Here is a 25,298-nt window from a genome sequence, read left to right as displayed (position 1 = left end):
CCGGACGCGCAGGCTCAGCGGCCATGGCTCACGGGCCCAGCCGCTCCGCGGCATGTGGGATCTTCCCAGACCGGGGCACGAACCCATGTCCCCTGCATCGGCAGGCGGACTCTCAACCACTGCGCCACCAGGGAAGCCCTCTCTTAGCTTTTTAGTTGGAAAACTCCTTGCTCTCTCAGCTCTGCTAAAGAGAGACTAGAAGAGGGGTTTTCCATTGATAGGTCAAGCTTACAAGGGTAGAGCCACCTGTGATTGGGATGAAGATAAGGAGGATAGCATTTAAGGAAAGCCAAAAAAGGATAAAATATTGTTTGGTTAATTAAGACAGAGTCAAGAATGCCATCATATTTCAAGTTTCATTTTGGCTTTCCGTATAAGCTTCCAGAATAGAACAGCAAGTTCTCTTTGGGGACCACTTTTCTCTTACTATTTCCCTATAAGTCTAATCTCCCAAGATTTTTGTTCCCAATGAATGTTATGTTAATTTTCATTTTTAAATGATATCTGTTCTTCATACTGCTCTTAAGTGCCCTGCCTAGTCTTGCTTACGACCGGAACCCTGAAAAAATAGATAAAGGTTGCTTCATCCAAACTGTAAACATTAGCCTGTGTTATAATTGTAGATAAAAAGAAGGATGTGACCCACGTAAGCTATAAAGTATAGAAAACTTTACTTGATATCCCTTTGCCAATAAAATAATGGCCTATTGTGTTCATTTCAGGGTCCCAGCTCTCAATTGTGATTTAAAAGCTCCACTTTAGAATACACCTTAAGTGTTATAGATTGAGAAAATATCACCTGGGATTTAGGCTACCAAGAAGTGCTTACATTAGTTTTAATAACAGTTTCAAGTTGTGGAAGATGTTTTATAGAAGGGTGCCTTGAGGCACCCTTGTGAGTTGCTAAAATGCACTCTTTTTGTGCAATAGAAAAACATCACTGAGTTCCAATTGGCTGCATCTCCATGTTCATTGTAATCCCTACAGTGGTATTGATTAGTTGATCGGTGTGTCTCTAATTATCAGTGAATGATTCCATGAGATTAATAAGTGATTTTTTTAATCTTAAAGATTCTTCTGGGGCTTCCCTGGTGGCACAGTGGTTGAGAATCCGCCTGCCGATGCAGGGGACACGGGTTGGTGCCCCAGTCCGGGAAGATCCCACATGCCGCAGAGCGGCTAGGCCCGTGAGCCATGGCCGCTGAGCCTGCGCGTCTGGAGCCTGTGCTCCGCAACGGGAGAGGCCACAACAGTGAGAGGCCCCCGTAGCGCAAAAAAAAAAAAAAAAAAAGGCAGGCCTAAAGCAATAGACTTTGTAACATTTTCATGTAAAAGCTTCATAGTTGAATTTTCACTGAATTTGGAACTACGGAATGCCTATTGTTGCAGACATTCCTTAATTTTCGGAAAGAATCTAAAAGGTGTAAGGTGATCTTCAGCTATTTTGATTGAGTGCAAGTATTTTGAAAACTGAAAACAAACTTTTCAAGTCTCCCTAAAAGGAAAGAAACATTTACTTGTGTAGATATTAAATATTTCCTGGTTCAATTCATAGTTTTTACGATTGGCCAACTTAATGATTAATAAAGCAGATATATAATAAAATTTTAAGTGCTAATTCAAAACACTCATTCTAGAATTGGAGCCAGACATCCTATAATAAGAAGTAGTAGGTGATTTCAATACTAAAAACGCTGAGAAAATAAATTTCCTTCCATGAAAAACAAAGGTGCTTTTGAGATGAGAACGGTCTTTCAGGAAGTTTTATTAGTGTAGAGACCTCACACAAGTCAGACAAGGCAATGAGATACAGGGACTTAAACTGAACATGGTAAAATTCCAGTCTGTAATAGAAAATGTAGTGTATTTTCTTTCGTCTTTTCTCCCTCAAATTCTATAATTTGGGAGATTTGGAGGGGGTGGTCCCTAAGTTATCTTAGTTATATTCATAAAAGCCAGAAAATCATGGGACGTTCCTACCCTAGAAGCTTAAGGTACATTGGGGATTGCAAAGTACGAGAAATGTATAAAATGTGGTGATGTTATAAAACTTTGCCAGTTTTCAAAAATCTTGTTTGGTATTTTCAAAGTAAATTTAGATTTATAGGAACTCTTCCCACTAGTTGTGAGAGGTTTCTTTAGCAGGAAGAAATAAAATAGATTATCTCATTTAAATTTGGAAGTGATTTTAGCATATAATATTCTATTTCTTAAAATATCAGTAATATTTTCTCTTTTGACACACTTTTAAGATTATTTAAGATCACATACAAACAGAACCTTGCATACAAACTGTTGTTTTAAGTATTAAAAGAAATGTATTTTGTTTTGTTTATTATTTAGCTGAACAGATGGTAACGGTTTCACACAATTTAGTTCCCTTTTTCTCTCTCTTTTTTTTTTTTTTCCCTTTGGGAAAAAAACAACACAAAAACCAGAGCTTCTTTTCCCACTTTGTCACAGCTGGTTACCAATCAATCTCAATTCACGGTACAGTGATGATAGCACATGTTGTCCGGGGGCCAAATCTGATTGGGTTGCATTTTTCAGCAGTGTTTCATATCAGAAAAAAAAAAAAAAAAAGTATCTTTATAGTGGGGACTGTCAGCACATGATTGTACAACTGTCATTAATCAAACCTGGCAACAATGACTGCATTTATACAAGTCTGAGACTGGCAGATTTCACAATCAAAATCACCCAATTTCTGTTAGGATTTCCTCACCAGTAATGTTTTTTCATCTGTTTTTTTTTTCTTATTTTTAATTAAAGTCAGACAATACCTCCTACATGTTGATCACATATAATATCATACCATGTTGGAAAGCTAGTTGTTTTATACCAAAGTGTGCTCTAGTTACTAAAAATTTATTCTCCACTATGTAAAGAAGGCTAAGAGCAAATCAGGGAAAATTTTAGGTACATTAGATTGTTTAATAAAACAATAATTTTAAAGTGTGTATATATATATATATATATATATATATATACATATTAGGAAACGCATTTATGACCCTCCTAGAATTACAGTTGGTTTTAGAGTAATACTGAGAAAAATATTGATAGAAGTTAGTTTCTGGAGTTTTTGAGACTCTGAACATAGAGTCTGATGCAGAAATACACACCTGCTCAAAGCACATGCACACAGAGCAATAAACACACCTATCAAATGGAAAAGGTGTGTTGCTCTGTGTTAGAAAAATAAATGGACACCGATGCGCAGGACATCGATTTCAGTCTCGTTATAACTCGAGACAACAATCTCAGAATCTTCTTCTATAAAATGGTGTTTGGAAATAGGCATTTTCTCTAAGTTCTCTAAGTCATTTATTGTTGTGAAATTTATATGAATCTCAGTTGTAAACTGTAAAGATCTCTTTAAATATAAGGAACTATTATTTATAATTATTTATATTACTTAGTCAGTATTTGCTTTCTAGGGAAAAATGAATGAAATGTTTCCCCAATTATCCAATCTAGTAGTGTAAAGCATCAATGAGATGACTGTTAAGCATGTACGAATTTATCCAAAAAGAAATACAAGAAATAAGGCCACAATTATTGGACCTGTGGAAATATTTGACATCTAATTTCTTGTGCAATATGTACTTTTAGGAAGCAAGTTATTGTCTCAGAGACATCATGACCTGTAGAGAAAGCAGAGACTGGTAGTAGATACTCATGACAATTTTTCTCCTGACTATAATTGTCTCAATGTGTGTGGCCTTGGGAAGGGAACTTTGTCATATTTTGCCTCAGCTTGCCTAAATGTGAAACTAGCAATGAGCCAAATATCTGATTCTTTCTGGGTTTTGAAGTTATTTAGACATAATTTCTTTAAAACCAACCCTCAAATATCTTAAGTTTTTGCAGGTAAGAGCTAATTTGATCACAATTATAGGTTTATCATTTCTCTGATCTGAGTTGTATCTTATTGTGAAAATCGACAAAGGTACCATGACATACTTCAGTCTCTTGGGTTGTGGGTACTGTCAGGGTTCAGGCTAGAGACTGGCACAGTGGTTCAGTCATGTTGGAAGGGACCGCAGTGTCTCCAGTTGTACAGTTCTATTAGACCCATGTAGGCAGTGTGATGAAGGAGAAAAAGTATGTACTTTGGAGGAAGACAGACCTTGATTTGAAAATCCAAATTTCTATGTGAAAGTGTCATAATTTTAAATATCAGTTATTCCAATAATTTTAAGACATTAGTGAGCCAAAACACAACACACACACGGACACACACACCCCACTTGCTCTCATGCAGACTTCAGTCCACAAATGAGCAAACTGCAATTATGATTTCATAGTATCCAGTGTAAATTTCTGTAGTCAGACCACAAGGCCTGAATTCTAATAACAACTCTGCCACTAAAAGCTTAATTGGCATGTTGACCATTTATTCATTGAACCCATTAAGGAAAAATTTGCGGGAGTAGTTGCCATTTTGGTAGTATATTCCCTGCTTACTTTAATTTCCCTTTATAGATTCATACATCACGATTTTTAAAAATTGAAACTTTATGCTTTCTTTGGTAGAAAGTTGTAACCTCTGTAATATAATCGATGAAGAATGTGCCAGGAGAGCTAGTTTTTAATATGGTCTAAACTTTTGCTAGCAATGAATTCCCAGACTCTGAATAGCAAAGTATTATTTTTCTAATCTTAAAATTAGAACATTAGACTAGACTCAATATTTTTTCATTTTTTCCCTATGTCTCAGAATTTATAATCTGTTGGTTTCCTGGAATAACCAATTTCCATGTATTTTCTTATAATTGCATAATTAAATGGCCTTTTCCCCCCTCTTTTCCTAAAGGTCTTTTATTTAGGCTTCAAGTATTCTCCTTTAATATTGATATTTGGGGATTTTCTGAGTATTTCCATGTTCACTGATTCATATTCTTCATAGTTTACTAGACTTAAATTATATTTTTTGAAGGTATTGTTTTTAACACGTGAAGAGTTCAAGTTCATGTATGTCACCTTTTCAATTTTTATGTCTCTAATTCCTTTCTTGATAAGTAGGGGGTAAAATTGAACATAATATTCCGCTATGCCATATTTTATAAAAGTGTAAAAATAAACTATATAGTTTCAGGTTGAAGTTTATATGCCTAAAATTTCTAATTTTTAAAATAGGAGACATAATAACTTTACTCCTTACCTACCAGAATTGTTATGAGAATACATTAAAAAGTATATTGAAGAACACTATGCAAATGCATTTTTTGTCATTATTTTTTTTAATAACACATGTGATTAGAAACCACGCTAGTTGCCAAAATAATGAATTGATATTCTCAAAAGCATTGAACAAAGCACAAAGCTTTACTTTGTTCTCCTGTAGTCTTCACATTGTTTTGGATATTCTTCTAGAATTATTTCATTAATTTTTGTGCAGAGAGAGAGGGTTTTTTTCATGTTACTAACTTACAGAGGGAAATTTCCAGTGATAATATGTAAATCAAAAGTCTAGATTGCTAGTTAGGATTTGCTGACTTCTTTATTTTAGCTCTATCTCCATAGTAGCATTTATGTATTAAATATTCTGAGTCTTAACATTTACAGTATTTTGTTTGATTTAACCTACATTTCAGAACTAACTGCTGATATATAAAGCTAATAACACTACTTTGTTTCTTGATATAAAAGAGTTCTATATTTCATATTAGTTTATCTTTCAGTTCTGCATAAAATTGTTTTACTAATAACCATGCTATGAAAGAACTATAGAAGAATTTTAAGAATTTGTTGGATGGTTCATCACTCATTCCGTAAGCATTCATTGAGCACATCCAAGATCTCAGGTGATGTTTTGTAGGGTTCAGAGTATATAGTTTGGAACAAGAGAGAATCCGTTGTTCTCATGGAGCATACATGCTCTTGGAAACTAGGAAGACAATAAACAAGCAAACAAAAATTTGATAGAGGTGTGTGCTGTGAAGAAGATAAAAAGTACTAAAACTAACAAAAAATATGAAAACAAAGAATAAAAACAAGTAAAAGTAATTTTAAAATGTAACTGGTGGGTAAAGGGCTACTTTACATTGTTTGGGCAAGAAGACATCTTTGAGGGAATATTTGGGTTATCTTGAAAGTCAAGAATGATCAGCAATGAAAACTGTAGGGGAAGAGCATCCCCTGAAGTTACAAGAGAAGTACAAAGACACAGTGGTAATTAGGTTGTTATGCTGAGCAAGGGGAAAAAGGGCCACGTTGTTAGAAGAGAGTGAACAAGAAGTTGGAGAGATTATTTAAAAATCTCAAAGTCCAGAGTCTGTGCTCTTAACCACTTGGTTATGCTACTGGATGTTAAAAGCTCTGTGTTGGGGTTTTGGATATAGCAGTGAGTGAAGCAGACAGGATCTGTGCCTTTATCAAAATAGACAAATCAAAATGTGAGCAAGTACAGAATGATTGGTGTAGCAATAAGTTTTTTTGTTTGCTTTGGGGGGTCGGTTTTGCTTTTTTGTTTGCTTGTTTGTTTTGTTTTGTTTTGTTCTGAGGAGAGAAGAATCATAGTTTTCTAGTGTGGTAATGGATGGCTTCGAACAAGAGTAGTGGAAGATAAGGCTTCCCTCATGACTTAGGACATTGTAAATCAGCAGAAGTTTAACCCAAAACATGCAGACAGAAAAGTAACCACCGTAACTGGAGGATGGAGGAGCAAGGATAGTTAAGTTTAGTTGGCATGCTTGGTTCATAGACACTTGATTTCTGTCTTGCAGAGTTCTGTAAAACAGAACTTTTATTAGGTCCATGTCTCAGCTTGTAATAATGTTAAGCTGTGTTATTCTTTTATAACTAGCTAGAAGTAGAAGAAATCTGATTATAATAATCTTCAGTGCAAGCCTAAAAAGGTTTTTTTGGTCCTGAAAGCAAGAGGAAGTCACAGCTAGTTGCAAGCAGACAGAACCAATTAAAGTAATATTTTGGAAATATAGCTTTAACTGTGTGGTATGTATGGGAGGACAGTCAGTGTGATCAACAAGAAGCTATTGCAAAAATGTGTGTGTGAAATAACAAAGACCATCAGTGAAAATCAAGAAGAAAAATCAGATATGAAAACAATGTAAAGATAACTTCTTCATCAATTTGTATAATTTCTTAGAATCTAATAAGAGCATATTCTTATGCAAGCTCTTAAAAAATTCATGTTAAAATTTGAGAATTTTTTTCTGAACTAGTATGTTAGTGTACTTGTTAAAAAATAGAAGTGTGACGATAAATGTTTGTGAAAGAGCCGAGGACGTGCATTTCCAGAAATCACTCCAAGGCATGTTGATGTTTTAAAAGTTAATATGGCTAATTTAAAAAAGGATTACCCCTTCTTAATTCTTTTAGCCAATGTCTCTTTTGTCAATTTGCCAACAAATAAGAGAATTTTCTCCTTTAATATATTTCAGCTCTATTATATTCAAGGTACCTAAAAAATGAATCATATATTTGAATGCAGTGTAACTTACAAAATATAACTCACCGAGAAACTGAAATATACATTGTTTTCTTACTATCTAAGAGCTACCAAAAAAAGTCAAAGTGTTAATAATGCCTTTGATAGTTTTGATGCAGCCAGAGTTGTATACATATCTAAATTATCGGTAATTGATAATCAAGCAGCTAGAGATAAGATACAAAATTAATGATCTTATTAGCAGTACCTTTAATCTAAGCAGTTGCACTTTATGGCCGAACGTTGTGTGTGTGTGTGTGTGTGTGTGTGTGTGTGTGTTATTTTAGGTAAAATACAGTATAAAAGAGAAAAATGAAGGTGAATACTTAGTGTTATCTAAATATAATCAATGTTATTTAATAAAACCAATTCATATTCTACACAGGTATGACATCAAAGATGATTACACACTGAGAATTAAAAAGGCCATGAGTACAGATGAAGGCACATATATGTGTATTGCTGAGAATCGGGTTGGAAAAGTGGAAGCTTCTGCTACCCTCACAGTCCGAGGTAAGAGACTTAAGATGTGAAATACAATTGAACCAGCAGACTAATATTTGGTTAAATTGGTAAGTGAACTCACAATCAAAATAATAGCTTATGCTCTTTTATTATTACATTAAAATGCCTAGATTTTGTGTCCTCTCTATTTTTAGTTGACATAAAATTGCTTTCAAATTTGGGTTTGAAGGGATGATCATTTGAAGTGATTAATTTGTATTTAATAAATAATAGCTAATGTAGTTTAAAAGTAAATCTTAAAAATAGGAAAGATTTACACGAATCTTTTATGGTTCCATTGTTCTGAACTATTTACCGCTTTTAAATGTCACTAGTTTCAAAGATACTTGGTTTTCTGTTTACTAGATTGTCACTTTATCCTAGTAGACCTTTTTTGAAATTCTTTTTTATTTCAGCATTCAAAAAGCAATCTGAAACAGCTAACACTGCTTCCAAAGGTGAAAAATGGACACAAAGGAGCTCCCATGTTGAGAAAATCTGATTTAGAGAGTGATTTGTGAAGTTCATGCGCCTTAAAAAATTGAAATAGTCAGTGCCGCTCCTGTAATAACTTTCACTTTCTGGGTATCATGCACCATCTCAGTCATGGAATAATTTTCGTTTATAGACTCCCTGCAATTGCTTATAAGTGAAAGAAAGCATTACTTAACCCTACAGTGAGCTAGAATGAATTAACTCTCTTCCTGGTGGTGCATGTTGATCCATATGAGTAAATTATATAGCCCAAGGTACCAAGTAGTACCAAGTACACAGCTACACTTACTCTCACCAGGTAGATATTACCCATGGCATTGTTTACACTCACAGAACTTCAGAGATAGGCAAGAACATCCATTGCTCTGTCTTTCAGCCTTTCTTCCAGTACCTTAACTAATGCCTCCTCCTCCTCCCATCCCTCGTGATAAGGAAGTTGGCTGCATGTTTATATCCATGTCTCACTTGCATCTCACCCTGTTTAGTCAGACCTCTTAGCCTTGTGCAGCTTTGCTCGAAGAAGTTTTCATAAGATTAGGAGAAAGGCTTGGAGGAATTTGGATTGGCAAGAAGTGTGTCAGGGATTCTCAGATTGGTCCTCTAGCTGGTAAGAAAAATGATGTTTGCCAGATGTATGATTTGGGCATCATATCATTAGAAAAAAAACCTTCCTCCAGGTAAATATTAAGAGACATTTACTCTGGATACCTAGAAAAAAAACTGGTGAGTTCCAGACTTCTCAATCACTTCATTCCTATTCCACTTAATCCATTTTTCCCCCATCCAGATATTCTAGTGTGGACTTAGATATAAAATAAACTTAGACAAAATTAGCAAGCTAGTTGCTTAAAAAGATTTTCATTCCTCATTAGTTAACAGATCACAAAAAGCTATGATGATACACCAATTGAATATATATACTGATAATATATGATCAAAATCTGATTTGTAAGCCACTTTAGTATAGTTTACCTACATTTTCTGGTAGGTGATTATATACTTATGTATATTTGTTTGCTTTTATCTAGTCAGTCCTTCTCAAATGCAATTCACTTGACCATAATTCGCCCAAAGTTTGTTTGTTTGTTTTTTCTAAAGTAAGTAGAAAAAGAAAATAAACAACTAACCAAGAAACGTTCCCGTCCAAAAAATATTTGCTGACTAAACAAATGGTGAGAAAATGTGAGGAGCTGTTTGTTTGTAGAAGCAGCAGGGTTCCTTTTATACTTGAATGCTTGGATGAATGAGATTTGAAGTGGTCTGTTTGCTTTAAGATCTTTCCCAGCTAATTGTTTTCATAATTTGTTGAAAGTTTCAGGTTTACCATTTCATTTAACAAAGCATGCTCCTCCTGGATGGATCTTTGAAGCTAATTTACAAAACTAATAGAAAGAGTTGTTTGTTTTCAATAGGATTTTTTTTTTTAATCAGCAAACCTTAATGGTCTCTCCCCTAATCTGTGTCCTGTAAATGGATTAGAGTGTTTAATCTGTGTAGTATGCATTTCATCTAAGACTGAAACCTCAAAAACAGGGTTAAAGAATTAAAATCTCCATAATATAATAGAATGTGGAGTAAAAATTGTTTAAAAATACTTTTTACCATTAGGAAAAACGGTTGGGATTTCTCATACTAAGAGGTTAACGGAAAAAAAAAATTACGGCTTATTTTTTTACACTCATTTTTCTATGCACATAAATGAAATGTTCAGCCCTTCTCTGGATTGTTTTATTAGAATAGGGTCAACTGACCCAAGAGGCCACATCCATTTTCATCCATTTAATGCAGGGACACAGTTTAGTTTAATTTGCTGATTTTGAAAACATCCACCTGCTGGGTTTTTTTCAGGATGAAATGTTGCTATGTTACAACGACAAGTTTTATTGTGATGTTTCTGCTAAAATTTTATCATGATATTCACTTTAGCCAATTTGGGAAAAGAAAAAGAAGTTTTATAATCACAATCTGAAACAGACTTACTCAATTGTTTTCCACTTCAGAAATATGGTGAAAATAGACTATAAAATTAAACTTAACAGCAAGTAGCTCCCTTTGCTGACTTGACAAACATAAAATTAGAAAGAAATATTGCTAGACAATAATAAGCCTCCTAGCATTTAAATTCTAATCAACTATTTCATGATCTAAAAGAACTTTTTAAAAGTGGCTCCAAAATGAGTGAACACAAACTGCATATTCGTAAACATATTTTTTCCCATTTTTCAGTTGCTTAAACTGGCTTTGCATAAATCAAGGCTTCATTGGGAAAACTATCTTGGTTCTAGAGCAATAAAGCTTTAATTTTTTTGGAATTTTCCTAGACTAAGAAATATATTTTATTTCTTTAAAACATGATTTCTCACCATGTTTTTTTCTTTTTCTCTCTTTACAATCATAGACTCAAAATGCCTTTTTGTTTCTAAAGGAAACATTATGTTTCAGATTCAGCTCGAGGTGGCACCTGAAAAATGCAAATTCAAAAGTGAAACACAAAGTACTTTTACTACTAGACATTGGCAAAATCAAGAGAAATCTCATCAGTTAGAATAAGGCACAACTTCATTACGTTAGTCTGTTGTTTTGTTCTTAGTTGTTATTTTTGTGCCCCCCCCCAAAAAAGAAAGAAATTATTGTGCGTAGTTCAACTTACTTTCTCCCTCTTGCTATAGTAAACCCACTATAGACTGTAGGACACACTAGAGTTTCACTAAGCCAGAATTTTCATTCAGCTGCTATAATTGCTTTAGTCTCCTTTGAGTTGTATTACCCCCCCTTTAATTGTGAATAATAGTCTAAGACCATGAATCTCATAGAGAAGAAACTCCAATATAGTTTCAAAGATTGCACAGAACTAGAATTGTGGTGTATTTGTTGAGTGAATGAAGGTCTATAAATGTGGTTTCAATGGCTATATCTATCTCACCATGCCAACAAGTCATCAAGACAAAAATACTCATAAGTTCGAGAGTTACATTGTGTTCACAGTGGAGCTTTACCCACTGGGGTATTGATGAAAGACTTGTTTGCTGAATAAATTTATATTTTGAAATGTAAGATTTAATAAAAGTTCAAACACTACTAAATCTATTTCTTCTTCATTTGAAAATGGGACCATATGTTTTATATTTGTCCATTGCTTTTATATAAAGTGGTTTACTATCTAAATTGATTTGGCATTATTCTTTTTAAAGAAAGTATTATTAAGCCCATGTGTGTCTCTTACAGTTTCTGTGCATTAAAAAAGGGGGCAGTCTATGACAACTGATTTTAGTGATTGAAAGTTATAGAATAATAAAAAATAATAATAATTTGTTGAAGCAGCAGTTTGAAAGCCATTCTCAGTATGAACAAGAATCTGTTTGTCAGTCATTGTCTCCTGCCCTCTGCCAAAAAAAGAAAAGAGCTTAACAGTAGTTAGAGAGCTACTCAGTTGAAATCTCTAAGGATGTTCCAACCTATTTGTTATATTTTCATCTACCCTGTCCACGGATGAAAAGTGATGTGATCTTAACTTATTACTGGCTGAAATGCAGCGTCAGGGGCTTTTCTGTAGTCCTTGTAATGGTTCTGACTAACCATGCTTAAAATCCAATTGCTATTTAAATCAGACAGCAAGGCCTTCTTTTATTGACATGACATTTGCTAGTCTGTGACTTGAATAGTTATATTCATCAGGTTCTTAACTTTGGGGTAACACAAGGCTGTTCAACTCTAAAAAGATCTTTGAAATAATAACTATAGTAAATGATGATGACAATAAGACCTTATGTAAAGTATCTCTCAAATTGCTTAGAGTTAATCTCGGTGTGCAAAGTAATTGTTTTCTTAGAGTTCTATTTATAATTATGTTCAGTTTTTATCAAGCTAGGACATCCTGTTCATACTTGAATAATGAGACTAGAAGTCACCCTACTGTCCATACTTAAATGTAACATTACACATCATGCATTCTGATAATTTTCTTTTCTTTCTTTTTTTTAAATTTCTTTTTTATGTTCTCACCACACCATTGTAATGTCTACAGCTCGCCCTGTTGGTAAGTAGCCATCCTTCTATCCATTTCGCATGGCTTTGTACAATGCTTCATAGCTCATGCATAGTAGGATATGACTGAATGAAATACATTTGTTCACCCCTGTTAAAATATTACTTGAGGGACTGCTGTAAAAGTTGCTCTTAACTTTTTCATCACTTTACTAAACCATTTTGTAGTGGCTTTTTGTTACTTAGCAATTAATAGGTAACAATTTTCTTGTAAAAGAATATATGAATGATGAATATTATAAACTTCTAACTTTTCTTGAGAAAAATACAATACTTCCTTTTTCTTGTGTGTATAAAATATTCAATTATTAGTTATGTTTGATATTCATTAATATAAAAGATTATGAACTAAATTAAGAAGTTCTACTATTTTATGCACTTTTCTTTTAAGTTGCTTAGAGTCTCCGCTCTGTAAGGGCATTTTTTACTGCTGCATACTTATTATCTGCATGCCTACTTAAAATTTACTAGAATGCTTCAAGTTACTGTAAGTTGATGCTTACACTAAGAGGAAAAGGGAGGGATGAGCCGTGTTGTTTGGCATGAAAAGTTGTTTGAATATATCTTTTTCTTCATTTGGCTTTGCAAAACTGAAGTTAACAGCTTGTGCTTGCAGTAATTTAAGTGGTAATTATTTGTAAACAAAAATAAAATATTTTCAAATGTATCGATAAACTTTCTGCATGTCTTTTAAAGTTTTGCTTAACCTACCAAGAAATGTGTTTGAATAAAAGAAATCTTGATAATTGTGTTATAAGTAAATAAATAGATATATGCATAAATGGATGGGTGGGTGAATGAATAAATTAATTTAGTACATTGCTTCTTTAATATACCAAGAGATACTTTAATAAGTTATTCAATTTGACACAGCTTTATAAATGGTCCACCTAACTTCAAAAGCTTTCTTATTATACTGGCTTGACATTGTTGACATTTGATGTATAGCCATCCAGACTCATAACATTTTTCCCCCGTTGGTTCAAACATTCACAAACATTATTGTTATGTAATGTACTCTTTTATGGATAGCAAATACAATAAATAGAACTTTGGCTTCCCAATCTGAATTTCTGCTCTGCCATTTCTGAGCAGTACTTCCTTTGTCAGTTATTCAACATCCCTAATCCCCAATCACTTCCTCTATAAAATGGAGAGAAAAGCCCTGACGTATAAAAACTGCTATAGGAATGAGTTGAGTTCAAAATTGATCATATATGTGAAAAAGTTTTGTATGCCAACATTCGTTAACACATTCCTAGTTTCTGAGACATACATTATTTCACATTTCAATATTTTTGAAGTATGCTTATGGCTTATGATTAATTTGAACATAAACTGCAGGCATTTTTTCTTAAAACACAATTATTAAATTGATCATGCTTTTTACAATTGATGCTGTTAGAAAATTAAAGAACATACTATAGTTTTTAATTTTTTTGCATTTGTAAGAATTCATAGTAATAATAACTTTACATACCTATGGTATGACATTTAAAATTAAGAAGTAAATGGGAAAGAATAAGATAATAACTTCGTAAATTAACAGGAAAAATCACATTTAAATTATAGATCTTTATATATAGAAGCCTTATGCCAAAAAACCATGACCTCTTGATTTATATTATTTCACAAGCTCCCGGAATATAGAGCAATATGTTAATAATTTCCAAGATATTAAAACTCATGAATAAAAAAATACCTTGTTTAGAAAATGTGATATACACAGAGTACTGATATTTATTTGTCGCCTACAAGGCATTTCAAAAGTTATTTCTGTTTTGTATTCTTTTTTGAAATGATTTCTTAAATTCCCATTGGACTGGAACTAAAGAATAGCTTCTTGACACATTGTACTTTATTCTGGGAAAGTCTGTCATTTCATAAATCTTTCTTAAATGGCTTATGACAGTGCTCAGAAATATGAAGAACTATACTTTAAACTTGACAACTACTATTAATCTGGGAAACTGAATGTTTGATATGCTCTTATTGGATCACCAAAGAAGAGACTGATAATGAGGAAATTAGCCTGCTTTTTCTTTGCATCAACTTTTTACATCAATTTTAATTCAGGAAGTATAGATATGCCAACTTTTATTGTAAGGTGAGAAGCTACAAATTAAGTAAAATCATGAATTAAATATTCAAATAATAGAAAACTACATTAATATTTGTTACTAGACTAAAAGTTTTTTAACTTTGAAGCTCTTAGCAATAACATAATCAGTATTCTACAGAGTAGAAACCACAGAAGGGGGAGAAAATCCATCTTTTGATTCTAGTATAAATTATGTGAAGAACTATGTACCAACTATGTAAAATTTAGAGAAAGTTCAAGGGGGTAGTTCCTGTCTGAAGCTTTTAAAAGAAAATTAGAAATATATGCATATTCTGGAATACTTACAGATTCAGAAACCAATCACTACATTACATACCAGATTGAAACTTGATTGTCTGTGTGGAAAGCCAATTTAGAAATCATTTTAAACCTCCAAACTGGATGACTCTTATAAGCTGCATTTGAGTCAAAGAATTGGAAACTCTATGCAATTTACAGTTGGAATAAACACCTTCTTGCCTGTACTTTTGAGAGTGTAAGAAAACTCTTGATTTTGAGGATCATCAATGTGGGAAGTCCTACTGAAAGCAAAAAATCACATACTTGCCAATGGAGCAAAGACGTCTCCAGATTTCACTTCCTCATCTGCAATGTCATCAACACCTCAGAAAGAGTCCTGGAATCTAACTTCCCTAGTTGCTCTTTACCACAAAATCTAGACAAATGCCGCTTTGATCGTTAAAAATCCACCAACCCTTCTTGTGGTTTTGACTTTTTACTGTTCCAAAGGCATTCTTTATATGAGAGCAAAAGTGCATCCTAGGACAGAGTTAGGTCTGAATGCTGAAATATTCATTTGTTTGTTTGGAAAACTCTTTTGATGAGGGAACTGACAGAAGAAAAGGGTCTAAATAGAGATAAATATCTTGCTTCCTATACCCATCTGTCTTATTTTCTATTGGAAGTCTTTCCCAAGCTTAAAAATAAAAAAGAACATCTATTTTGGAGATGGGCAACACATTTTTTCCTAGCAGCAACTCAAAACATAATGAGTAATTTGGAAAAGGACTGTCAAATCTACCAGCTGCCTTGCTTGTGAAGCTGAGGCCTGCTCCATTTTGTGTCGTGTATACCATATGCTAGATGGTGATTGCCTCCAGTATGGAAACTAAAAACTGAGTATATCAGGTGAAACTCATTTAAAATATCAAAAACAAATTGACAATACACAACTTTATGGAAACTTCCAATTATTTCCTAATTTAGTATATCAAAAGTATGTTTCTTTTTATAGAATATAATTGGCCACACAAGAGTGTATAAGTATTGAGAAATATATACGTTTTTGGCAAAATTCCCATCTTTTATTATTATTATTATTTTAAAGAAGCAGCCACTATTCTAAACAGAAAGCTATAGGGACATATTTTTTCAGTCTTTTAACTGTTTAAACACAAAAATTAACATATCTTCATTTTAGAAAGTTCTCTTTTGAGTTGAAGTGGATTTTTTTTATAACATGCTCTGAAGCATTTTATTGAGGCCACCAAAAGATCCAATAAAAAGTGAGTGACTGGGGCTTCCCTGGTGGCACAGTGGTTGAGAATCCGCCTGCCGATGCAGGGGACATGGGTTCGTGCCCCGGTTCAGGAAGATCCCACTCTGCGGCTGGGCCCGTGAGCCATGGCCGCTGAGCCTGCGCGTCCGGAGCCTGTGCTCCGCAACGGGAGAGGCCACAACAGTGAGAGGCCAGCGTACCGCAAAAAAAAAAAAAAAAAGTGAGTGACTGAAATAATTCATTCAGGAAAAAATAGAAATCAGATAATGCTTTAAAAATAATGCAGCTGGTATTTTCAACACCCCTACCCTCCACCCCACCTTGAAATTTGGAAAATTTAATGTGCTGGATATAATTCAACTTAATATTGGAAATATTACAGTTTTTTAAAAATCAGAAACTATGTGGATATTATATACGAATCCTTTCATGTCGAGATCCACTTTTGTGCAAAAGGCATCCTGAGTATGTCTTGGAAGGAAATCTGTACTTTTATTCTCTTCAGCCTTTCTTCTTTGGGCAAGGTGTTACCCCATGACCTGAGGTGATCATCTCTCTCCTAGGAACTCTTGATGTTTCCTACACCTGGCGCTAATTAGCTACTTTATGCAATGTCCCATTTAATTTTTATTAAGCATCACGTTTTTCATTGCTCCATATGTTTTGATTAAATTGTAGGTTAAAAAATACATTGTATTTTGTCTTGTATATTCTAACTGAGTTCCCATAATGTGAAACATTTAAAATATCTTTAGCTAATACTAATTTTTTAAGTGAAAAACAAGTAGTGGTTACTTCCCATGCTTGGCTGGTTTTAGTCACTGACTTAATTCTTTTGGAAGCACCTTGTGTGTTTGACAATGTCTGTTCAATGCCTCTAATTTGAAGGGTAGGTATAAAACTTTTGAGTCATACTTTCTTTTCTCAGACTTTGGTGAAAATGTTTTATTGTTTTTGTATTGAATGGTACTGTAGGGAAGTACAAGACTTACAGAATATTTTTATCCTCAGCTGGGATACCCTTTTATGAATACAAATATGAATACCAATGTATTCCCTTCTTCCATAACTTTGCTGGGTTATACCTTGGGCCTGATCACCCTGGGTCTAATGTTCCTAGCACAGCACAACCCCTAGAATCTGTAGATTCATCCTTTAATTTACTCTATTTCAAAATGATTTCTTCTGTTTTATCTCTGAATACTTCTGCTGTTTCACTTCTTTTTCTCAAATACATCAGTTATATTGGCTTTCCTTTGTCTCAGTTCCATATTTGTTAACTTCTCTATAATAATTTTGAAGTCATCATTCTTTCACATTGTATTATTTCTTAATGCCTATTTATCACCTTCCTAACTTTTTCAATTGCAGTTATCATTTTTCCTTATTTCTAAAATATATTTCTTTAATTTACGTTAACTTTTTGTTCATTTCCTTGATAAGCTTGAACAAAGTATTCTTCTTCACTTGTGTTTTAATGCCTTTACCCCTTTTTGAGATTTTTTTTGTTTGTTTCTTTTTCAAAGAGAAGCCCTGTTGTACATAATTCTATTTAGACTATGGACAACTATTTATTCTAAAGTATTTCTGTGTCCCTTGGGTTATTTTTGGACGATATAAATGCTTTATCTCCCTTTGATTAATTGATTATGTTCTTTTCTGTCATTCATTAGTAAGTAATTAGTTAATATACAGTTTGCGTTATTTTATTTTACGTAGATCCTGTTTTAGTCCCTATCTGGTTATTAATCATCTAGTTAACTGCTGAAAACTAGGGTTTACATGTTTGGAGAAGAGAAAGTGAAAAGTATCAGGGTCATTCAGTAACCTCTACTGGGACTCTTATCTGGAATATAATGTTTTCAAAAAACATGTTATTTTCTCCTTGGTAAGCTAGTGATTCTAGTAATACACAGCAAACCACTTTATGTTACAAGCTCTCTGTATTCCATAGGAAACACTCTTCATCTTCCTTCATACTCCCTGCTTTGTAATGAAGATGGTTTTTAGGTATTCTAGTTTTCTACTGCTGCATAACAAGTTACCGCAAATTGAACGACTTAAACAGCACCCGATTTTTAGGCCGCAGTTCTGTAGATCAAAAGTCCAACCAGACTCAACTTGGTCCTCTTTTTAGCATCTCACAGGCTAAATCAAGATGCTGATCAGGCTGAGCGCTTCTCTGGAGACTCTCCAGAAGAATCTACTTCAGAATTCATGCAGGTTGTTGGCAATATTGAGTTCTTTGTGGTTGTAGGATTGAAGTCCCCATTTCCTTGTTGGCTGCCAGCCAGAAGTTGCTCACAGTTCACTTGCTAACCTTTGCACATGGCTGCCACAGCCTTCAAAGTCAGCAGTGATCCCTTGAATCCTTCAGGTGCTTTGCTTTGTATCTCTCTCACTTCCCAGTCTGCTATCAGCTAGAGAAAATTCCCTGATTGAAAGGTCTTATGTGATTGGGTTAGACCCCTAAACTAATCTTAAGGTCCCTAAGACCTATCTTAAGGTCAACTGATTAGTTACCTTAATTACATCTGCAGAATCCCTTTTGTCACATAACATAACATAACCATGGGAGTAACTCCATGAAGGGAAGGTCATGGGGGCCCCCTTAAATTTTTGCCATCCATAGTAGGCTTGGCTTTTTCTTTCCTTCAATACCTTCTCTCCAGACTTCTTAATTTTAGTTGGTTATCTGCAAAGTCATGTCTCATATTTCCCAAGTCTCCTTCTTGACTCTAGATCTCCTTTCTTTCCATCAAAGGATCATGGAATGGGCTCTCAGAGTATTGACAGAAAATTTTTGTGAAATTGTCATTGATAGAGGATTGTGGATGGGGCTAACTGTTGCTCACCTTGCATCCTCATTTTCCTCCAGATTTGACCTTGTTTGGCAGGGGTACTTCACAATTTGTGGTTTGAGGCAATGGTAGTTTTTCCATATTATTCATTTATTTTGTTATGTTCAATAGAGGAAGGTGGAGCAATAAGCCTTTACTCCATTACTTATTAATTTTGGGGTCTCTCCAAATGAAAATGAAATAAACACTAAATTTGTTAACTTAGTAGTTAAAAGTACTATAAATATCAAATGTCACAATAATGTAAATATTCTGGCTAGAAACAGTATTATGAGATTAGTATTGAGAGATTTCACTGGCTATTGCCAGAAAGAAATAGCATCAATATTTTAGTCACACCTTCTTAGAAAGTAAAAATTTTCACTTTTATAAGTTATAATAATTTGTTGACAGAAAGATATCATCATATCTATTTACATATGTGTATACTGTATATATATCATGATGTGCATTACACCTAAATATTATATGCATGACATTTGAATCACTGCACTACTTATTTAAACATATTAAATGTCACTCAAGGGAATAGTACATAATTAGATTCATTAAAATATATAAACTACCAAATTAAATTAAATTTTGAGTTAAAATACATCTCAAAGCTTTTTTAAATCTCTTATGGCAAACATGGCTTCCCAGATTCACTGAGGCTATTATTTTCATCTCCCCTACGAAACTATTAGCTCTTTGTCAGTAAATACATTGTTGTATTTATCTTTCTGCTGCCTCTAGGTCTAGCATAACATTTACATGTGGGAGGGGCACGCCAAATGTTGGTGCAGTTAATTGATATACACATATGCATACATAGGTAATACTTGCCTAGAAAATGTTTATGCAAACAGTTTTAAACAGTGCTATAAAAAGATTAAGCAACATTAATGGTAACGGGCCAATCATAGAGTCCCCATTCTGCTAGTAGGAGATAAAATACAACAAAAAAGAAGGCACTAATGAGTTAGGATGGTGCCTTACTAAGCGTGTAATTAATGTTATTAAGAAACATTGCAGTTGCATATTAAAATTCCGTTAACTAAGCAGCCCTTCAGCTTCAGTACATTTGTTCCTTGCTTGCAAGTTTCCCCCCTTTTTTTTTCTGATTGGCATCTTCATGCAGTCTTTTTCTAAAAAAATGAGATAATGGGATGTGATCAACTTTGTGGTTTAGCTAGAGTGCTGACATGACAGTTCTGGCAAGTTGACAGGTTAAGTGAGGGAAAATGGATGTCTTGTCTCACCATTTACATGAAGAGCCATTTTTAAGCTATAGATTCCCCTCCTCACCTCCACACTTACAACCTCTTCTACCCACAATACTGAGAACTCCAGCTTTCCCAGTGAGTATCTGGAGAGGATTTTTTTCACCACTACTTGAACTACTTTTCTTCTGCTGGTGAAAATGAGATCTTTTTCAAAAATAATGAAAATATTGCCTCATTTAATGATTCATTAGTTTTTAAATTAATAGTATTTTCCTTGAAAATTAACAGTCCCTTAAAGAAAACAAAATTTTATTATTTTATTTTCTACTCAGTATTTTAGTTCGGAAAGCAAAGTAGAGAAGCAAAGCTAGATTGGTGAAGGACAGTATAATATGGGAAAATGTGATTTACAATTCAGAATTTGTTTAAATTTAATTTTTTTCTTAATTTGTAACTTGTAGCATTCAAATTTTATGAAATTTGCATGTTAGATTTCAGAATGATTTCCTATAGTTACATGATTTTCTGTACTTGCCTATAATTTAAGTGCAAATCTGAAATATAATAAAATCTAAAATGATCTGTAAACATATCCAACTTAGTGACTTTATGAGTTAGCTATTTCATTTATTACAATATAGAAATATTTAGTACCATTAGAGGATTAAGTTGGCCTTGCTAAAGCCAGTAAAGACCATTTACACAGAAAAATACATGGTTCCACTGATGTAATCCTTCAGTTTAACAAACAGACTTACCTGCTTTTCTAAAGGTGTCAGTGAAGCCAGGTGATGGTAATGGTGCATTGGTGCAGTCTGGAAAACTTCTGTCTCTAACATAATGCATGTATTTTTCCCTCCGTGAGGAACAACCTCACACCCTTCCTTTCTTACCTACTTAATCTCAAAAGAACAAATCTCTCTCTCGCTCTCTCTTTTTCTCTTTCAATGCTTTCCCCAACTGTTGGAGACAGACTGAGTCAAGTTACTCTCGTAATGGTGGGACATCCTGTATTACAGCAATTACCATGTTCATCATGTTGTGTCATGCTTGATTGTTTGCATGTGAGTTTCCTCTGGTAGGCGGTAAGTTCCAGAGAACAGAGATTTTAGTAACCTCAGACCCTGACAACATATAAAACCAGTAAATGTTTGCTTAAAATAATTAAACACTATTATGAGTTAAAGTGCCAAAAAACATCTGAATTCATTTCTAGTACAAATTTATAATAATAAATTATTATTTTATATTTATTTAATAATTTATTATTATTAAATAATAATAATAAACTTTATTTATTTATTTATTATTTTTTCCAGTAATATGTTGCCTTAAAAAAATTAAGGTCAGATATGGCTATGTGATGAATTGGGAGATTGGGATTGACATGTATACACTAATATGTATAAAATAGATAACTAATAAGAACCTGCTGTATAAAAAATAAATAAAATAAAATTCAAAAATTAAAAAAAAATTGGCTATGTGGTGGAGCTATTTATTATAACACTGTTTTTATATGCATGCAGTGAGATCTAAATGTGCAGGGTATTTTGAACCAAATGAGTTTATCCTTTTCAAAGGCATTCTATTTATTCTGGATAATGGTAGAATCTTTTCATTTTTTATATTTACATTGCTCATTTTCAAGGAGAAGCATATTATCTGTGACTGTACATTAAACAACATGGTTTTAATCACTATCACAAAACATACACATACTTTTTTGTGTGTATGTCACATTATCACCAAAACTCAGTACCTTTGACCCACTTTGGAATTGCTTTCCCATTTATTATAAATGTCAATTTAGGCCACTTACATTATTTTATAGTTATACTATATAACACATTTGACTAGCTTCATGGCCTACTTTAGTCATCAGATTTTGAACAACCATGAGTAACTTTTAGTTTTCAATATTATATGAACCTTCAAAAATTAGTCTTCCCACAATCAATAAATTCCACAACAGTGGTTTAAAAATATAAAGAGTATAGCTGCAAAATTGGAACACGTCTTTACTCATACAAGGATTGAATGCAGTTTGTACATGCGAGGGCTCTCATAGGTGGAGAGTAGAATATGAAATCTAAATAGATGAAGAATCTAAAGATTTTGATTCATTTCAGTCATTTTATTTTTTTGACAACTATACTTTCCATATTTATGAAAACAGCAGACTATTTAGTAGTTTTACTTTTTCATTTTGACATTAAGAAAGCATATATATATATATAACATATATATCGAGAGATAGATTATTAGATTATTGTTGAAAAAAGGTATAGATATTGGTTTTTGTTATGGAATAAGAATTTTTAATATTAGTTAGAAGTAAGGTACTGGCTGAGAAAGAAATCACAGCACTCATCCAGAAGAGTTATTTCCATGGACTCAGTAAGAAAATGATTAATTGGAAAGGTAGGTAATTTAGCAATTTTATCATTTATATTCTTGAAAAATAGTGACAAATGAACAAAATGTGATTAAATGGGGTTTATAAAAATGATCATTTTAAATCCTATATCCCCAAGTTATATTTTTCATTATAAATTCATTACTTCCTCTGGAATGGATTATGTGTTAATAAGTTTCAAATCAAATATTTTTATGACATTATGCATTTTCAGTTTTATTAACAGAAATTCTTCTGAAATCAAGTGGTGTTAAATAGTGAAAATTAAATAGAATTAAATAAGTTGAAGAAACAATCATTTATCAGTTAGAAGCCAGCCTGTTCTGATTACTGAGTAAACATTCATCTCTTACTCCTGCTCTACATTTCACGTTAATGAAATGAATTTTTGCTATTTCTTGTTGCTGAGGCTAAGCCTATTAACTAATTTTTTTTGCAGGAACTTTTAGAATTGGTAAACATTTTTTATGCTGTTTTTGTCACTCTGGGGTGGTGGCTACTCATTTATAGTCTTTAAGTTATAGATTTTCATTTGGTATACTGGGCATTCTTTACAGAGGGGCATATAAGAATCAGTTAGGAAAATTTTTCAAACATATTTTCTTTGACTTCTCCCCACCCAAATTACTATAATAGTGAGTTACTGTCACTGGTAAGAACGCATCATATTCTTTAGTATGATGAGATGGGAAAAAGCGAGAGTATTTGCTTTAAATCAAGAATTTTATTTAGTGTTCACTGTTTGGAGATTTTCCAGGCCAAATAAAGATACCATTTCATTGCAAAATAGTAGACAGCACACCATACCACTAAGAGTTTACAATGGAACAGAAGAATCAAGGCACACAGGCAGGGGGAACAAATAGAGAAACAAGACAATACAAGCAAGGGCAAATACCTTAAGTGGGAAGAACACAAGAAAAGTACAAGATTAGAGTGTGTTCAGGTTAATCGTTGTCGACAAGGTGGATCAAAGGATAATAGATATCAAGATGGATTAACCACTAGAACAAGCCAATACGCATGCTAGTGATTGAAAGTAGACTGGTCTGCTGAAATGCTGGAGCTAGTTTGGGGACAGGTGAGCATCAGGATGGTAAAACCCTGGGCCAGCTGATGGAAGACAAAATGCTACACAGAGGAGAATGATTTGCAAGCATTGCAATGGCAAGCAATAGAAAAAGCACTGTAGGTTTTTGAATAAAGAATCACTTGAAATAAGTATACTTAAGAAAGGTTGTACTTACAGGTGGCACAGAAAGAGCAAGATTATAGGTTTTATGTACTTTAACAATAAAAGCAATTATTTAGGAAAAACATGTTATGATTTTAACAACATTATACCATATTGGAAATTATAGCATATAACTCTTACCCTTCAGTTTGGTAATAGACATGACAGATTCTCAGTTAGTCATATGGTTTGAAGTGCACCATATGTGTTTAAGAGGTCCAACTACATCAGACGGATCAGAAGTCAAGTCCTTCTTCCTATCTGTTGATTTAATCTTGAAAAGCCTTCATGAGATTCAATTTTCTGGTCTTTACATCATAATGATAGAAGTTAAGACATAGGGCTCCTTGACTATTAAATGAGATAATGCCTGTGGATGGTTTAACACACCTCCTGGTACTTAATAAGCACTCAATTCATTTTAATTATTGTTGTTGTATTAAGCAGTTTTCAACTTGCAAATCTTTAAAACAGGCAAATGATGGAAGAATGTGTGTTTCAAATATGCTTATAGAATATATTATAATTTAACAAGCAAAAAATATTAAATAGCAAAAAATTTTATACTTGAGTTTCGGATACAAAGTTCATAATCTTTATTGTTACAGAAGAAGACGCTTATTCACTCAGGTGCAAAATTGTACCCAAAGGAAGAACTGCTGAGTGTGCCTATAACCACCCTATCACATATTAATGTATGCAACTTCTTCATGACTGTCTCCAGGTTCATGTCTGCCCTAGAAAGTCATATTTTCCTGTAAAAACAACTCTGAACATGATGTGATAACCTTTAGGGTTCCCCATCCCACATCTCCAAGCCCACCTCATGCAAGGCCTATGCTTCCTACTCGTGTTCAGCCATCAGATTTCCATATCACCCATTCACTCACAGCAGTGGGCATTAGCGTAACAGAGCTGTAGCGTGACTTTGATTGAAGCCAGCTTGGGCTGAATGCAGTATCAAAGCATAACCTAGCAGAAATCAAATCTAATTTACTGTGCATTGTATTTAAATTCTCAAAAACACAGTTTTGGGTGAACAGTACCAGACCTCTAATCTTTTTTTTTTTTTTTCCTGTGTCTTCTTCTAAGACGTTTTATTTTATTAGGTCTTATATTTAGTTTCTTGATAAAATTTCCTTAATTTTTTTAAACATCTTTATGGGGGTATAATTGCTTTACAATGTTGTGTTAGTTGCTGCTGTATAACAAAGTGAATCAGCTATATGTATACATATATCCCCATATCCCCACCCTCTTGCGTCTCCCTCCCACCCTCCTTATCCCACCCCTCTAGGTGGTCGCAAAGCACTAAGCTGATCTCCCTGTGCCACCATGCAGCTGATTCCCACCAGCTATCCATTTTACATTTGGTAGTGTATATATGTCAATGTTACTCTCACTTTGTCTCAGCTTACTCTTCCCCCTCCCTGTGTCCTCAAGTCCATTCTCTACGTCTG

The 25,298-nt window shown here is 33.6% G+C and overlaps 1 protein-coding gene across 2 annotated transcripts in view; it reads left to right on the top strand.

Moving 5' to 3' along the window:
- Window positions 1–25,298, top strand: part of ROBO2 (roundabout guidance receptor 2) — a 551,426-nt gene that overhangs the window by 420,679 nt on the left and 105,449 nt on the right. For both annotated transcript variants that reach the window (XM_055086130.1, XM_024120135.2), the window contains exons 5-6: window positions 7,842–7,969; window positions 12,480–12,491. In XM_055086130.1, the coding sequence (XP_054942105.1) occupies window positions 7,842–7,969; window positions 12,480–12,491 (140 nt within the window). The remainder of the gene's footprint in view (window positions 1–7,841; window positions 7,970–12,479; window positions 12,492–25,298) is intronic.

This window comes from Physeter macrocephalus, chromosome 1 (assembly GCF_002837175.3).
Source record: "Physeter macrocephalus isolate SW-GA chromosome 1, ASM283717v5, whole genome shotgun sequence".
NCBI classification, from domain to species: domain Eukaryota; kingdom Metazoa; phylum Chordata; class Mammalia; order Artiodactyla; family Physeteridae; genus Physeter; species Physeter macrocephalus.
This window is presented reverse-complemented; position numbering and strand designations above follow the sequence as displayed.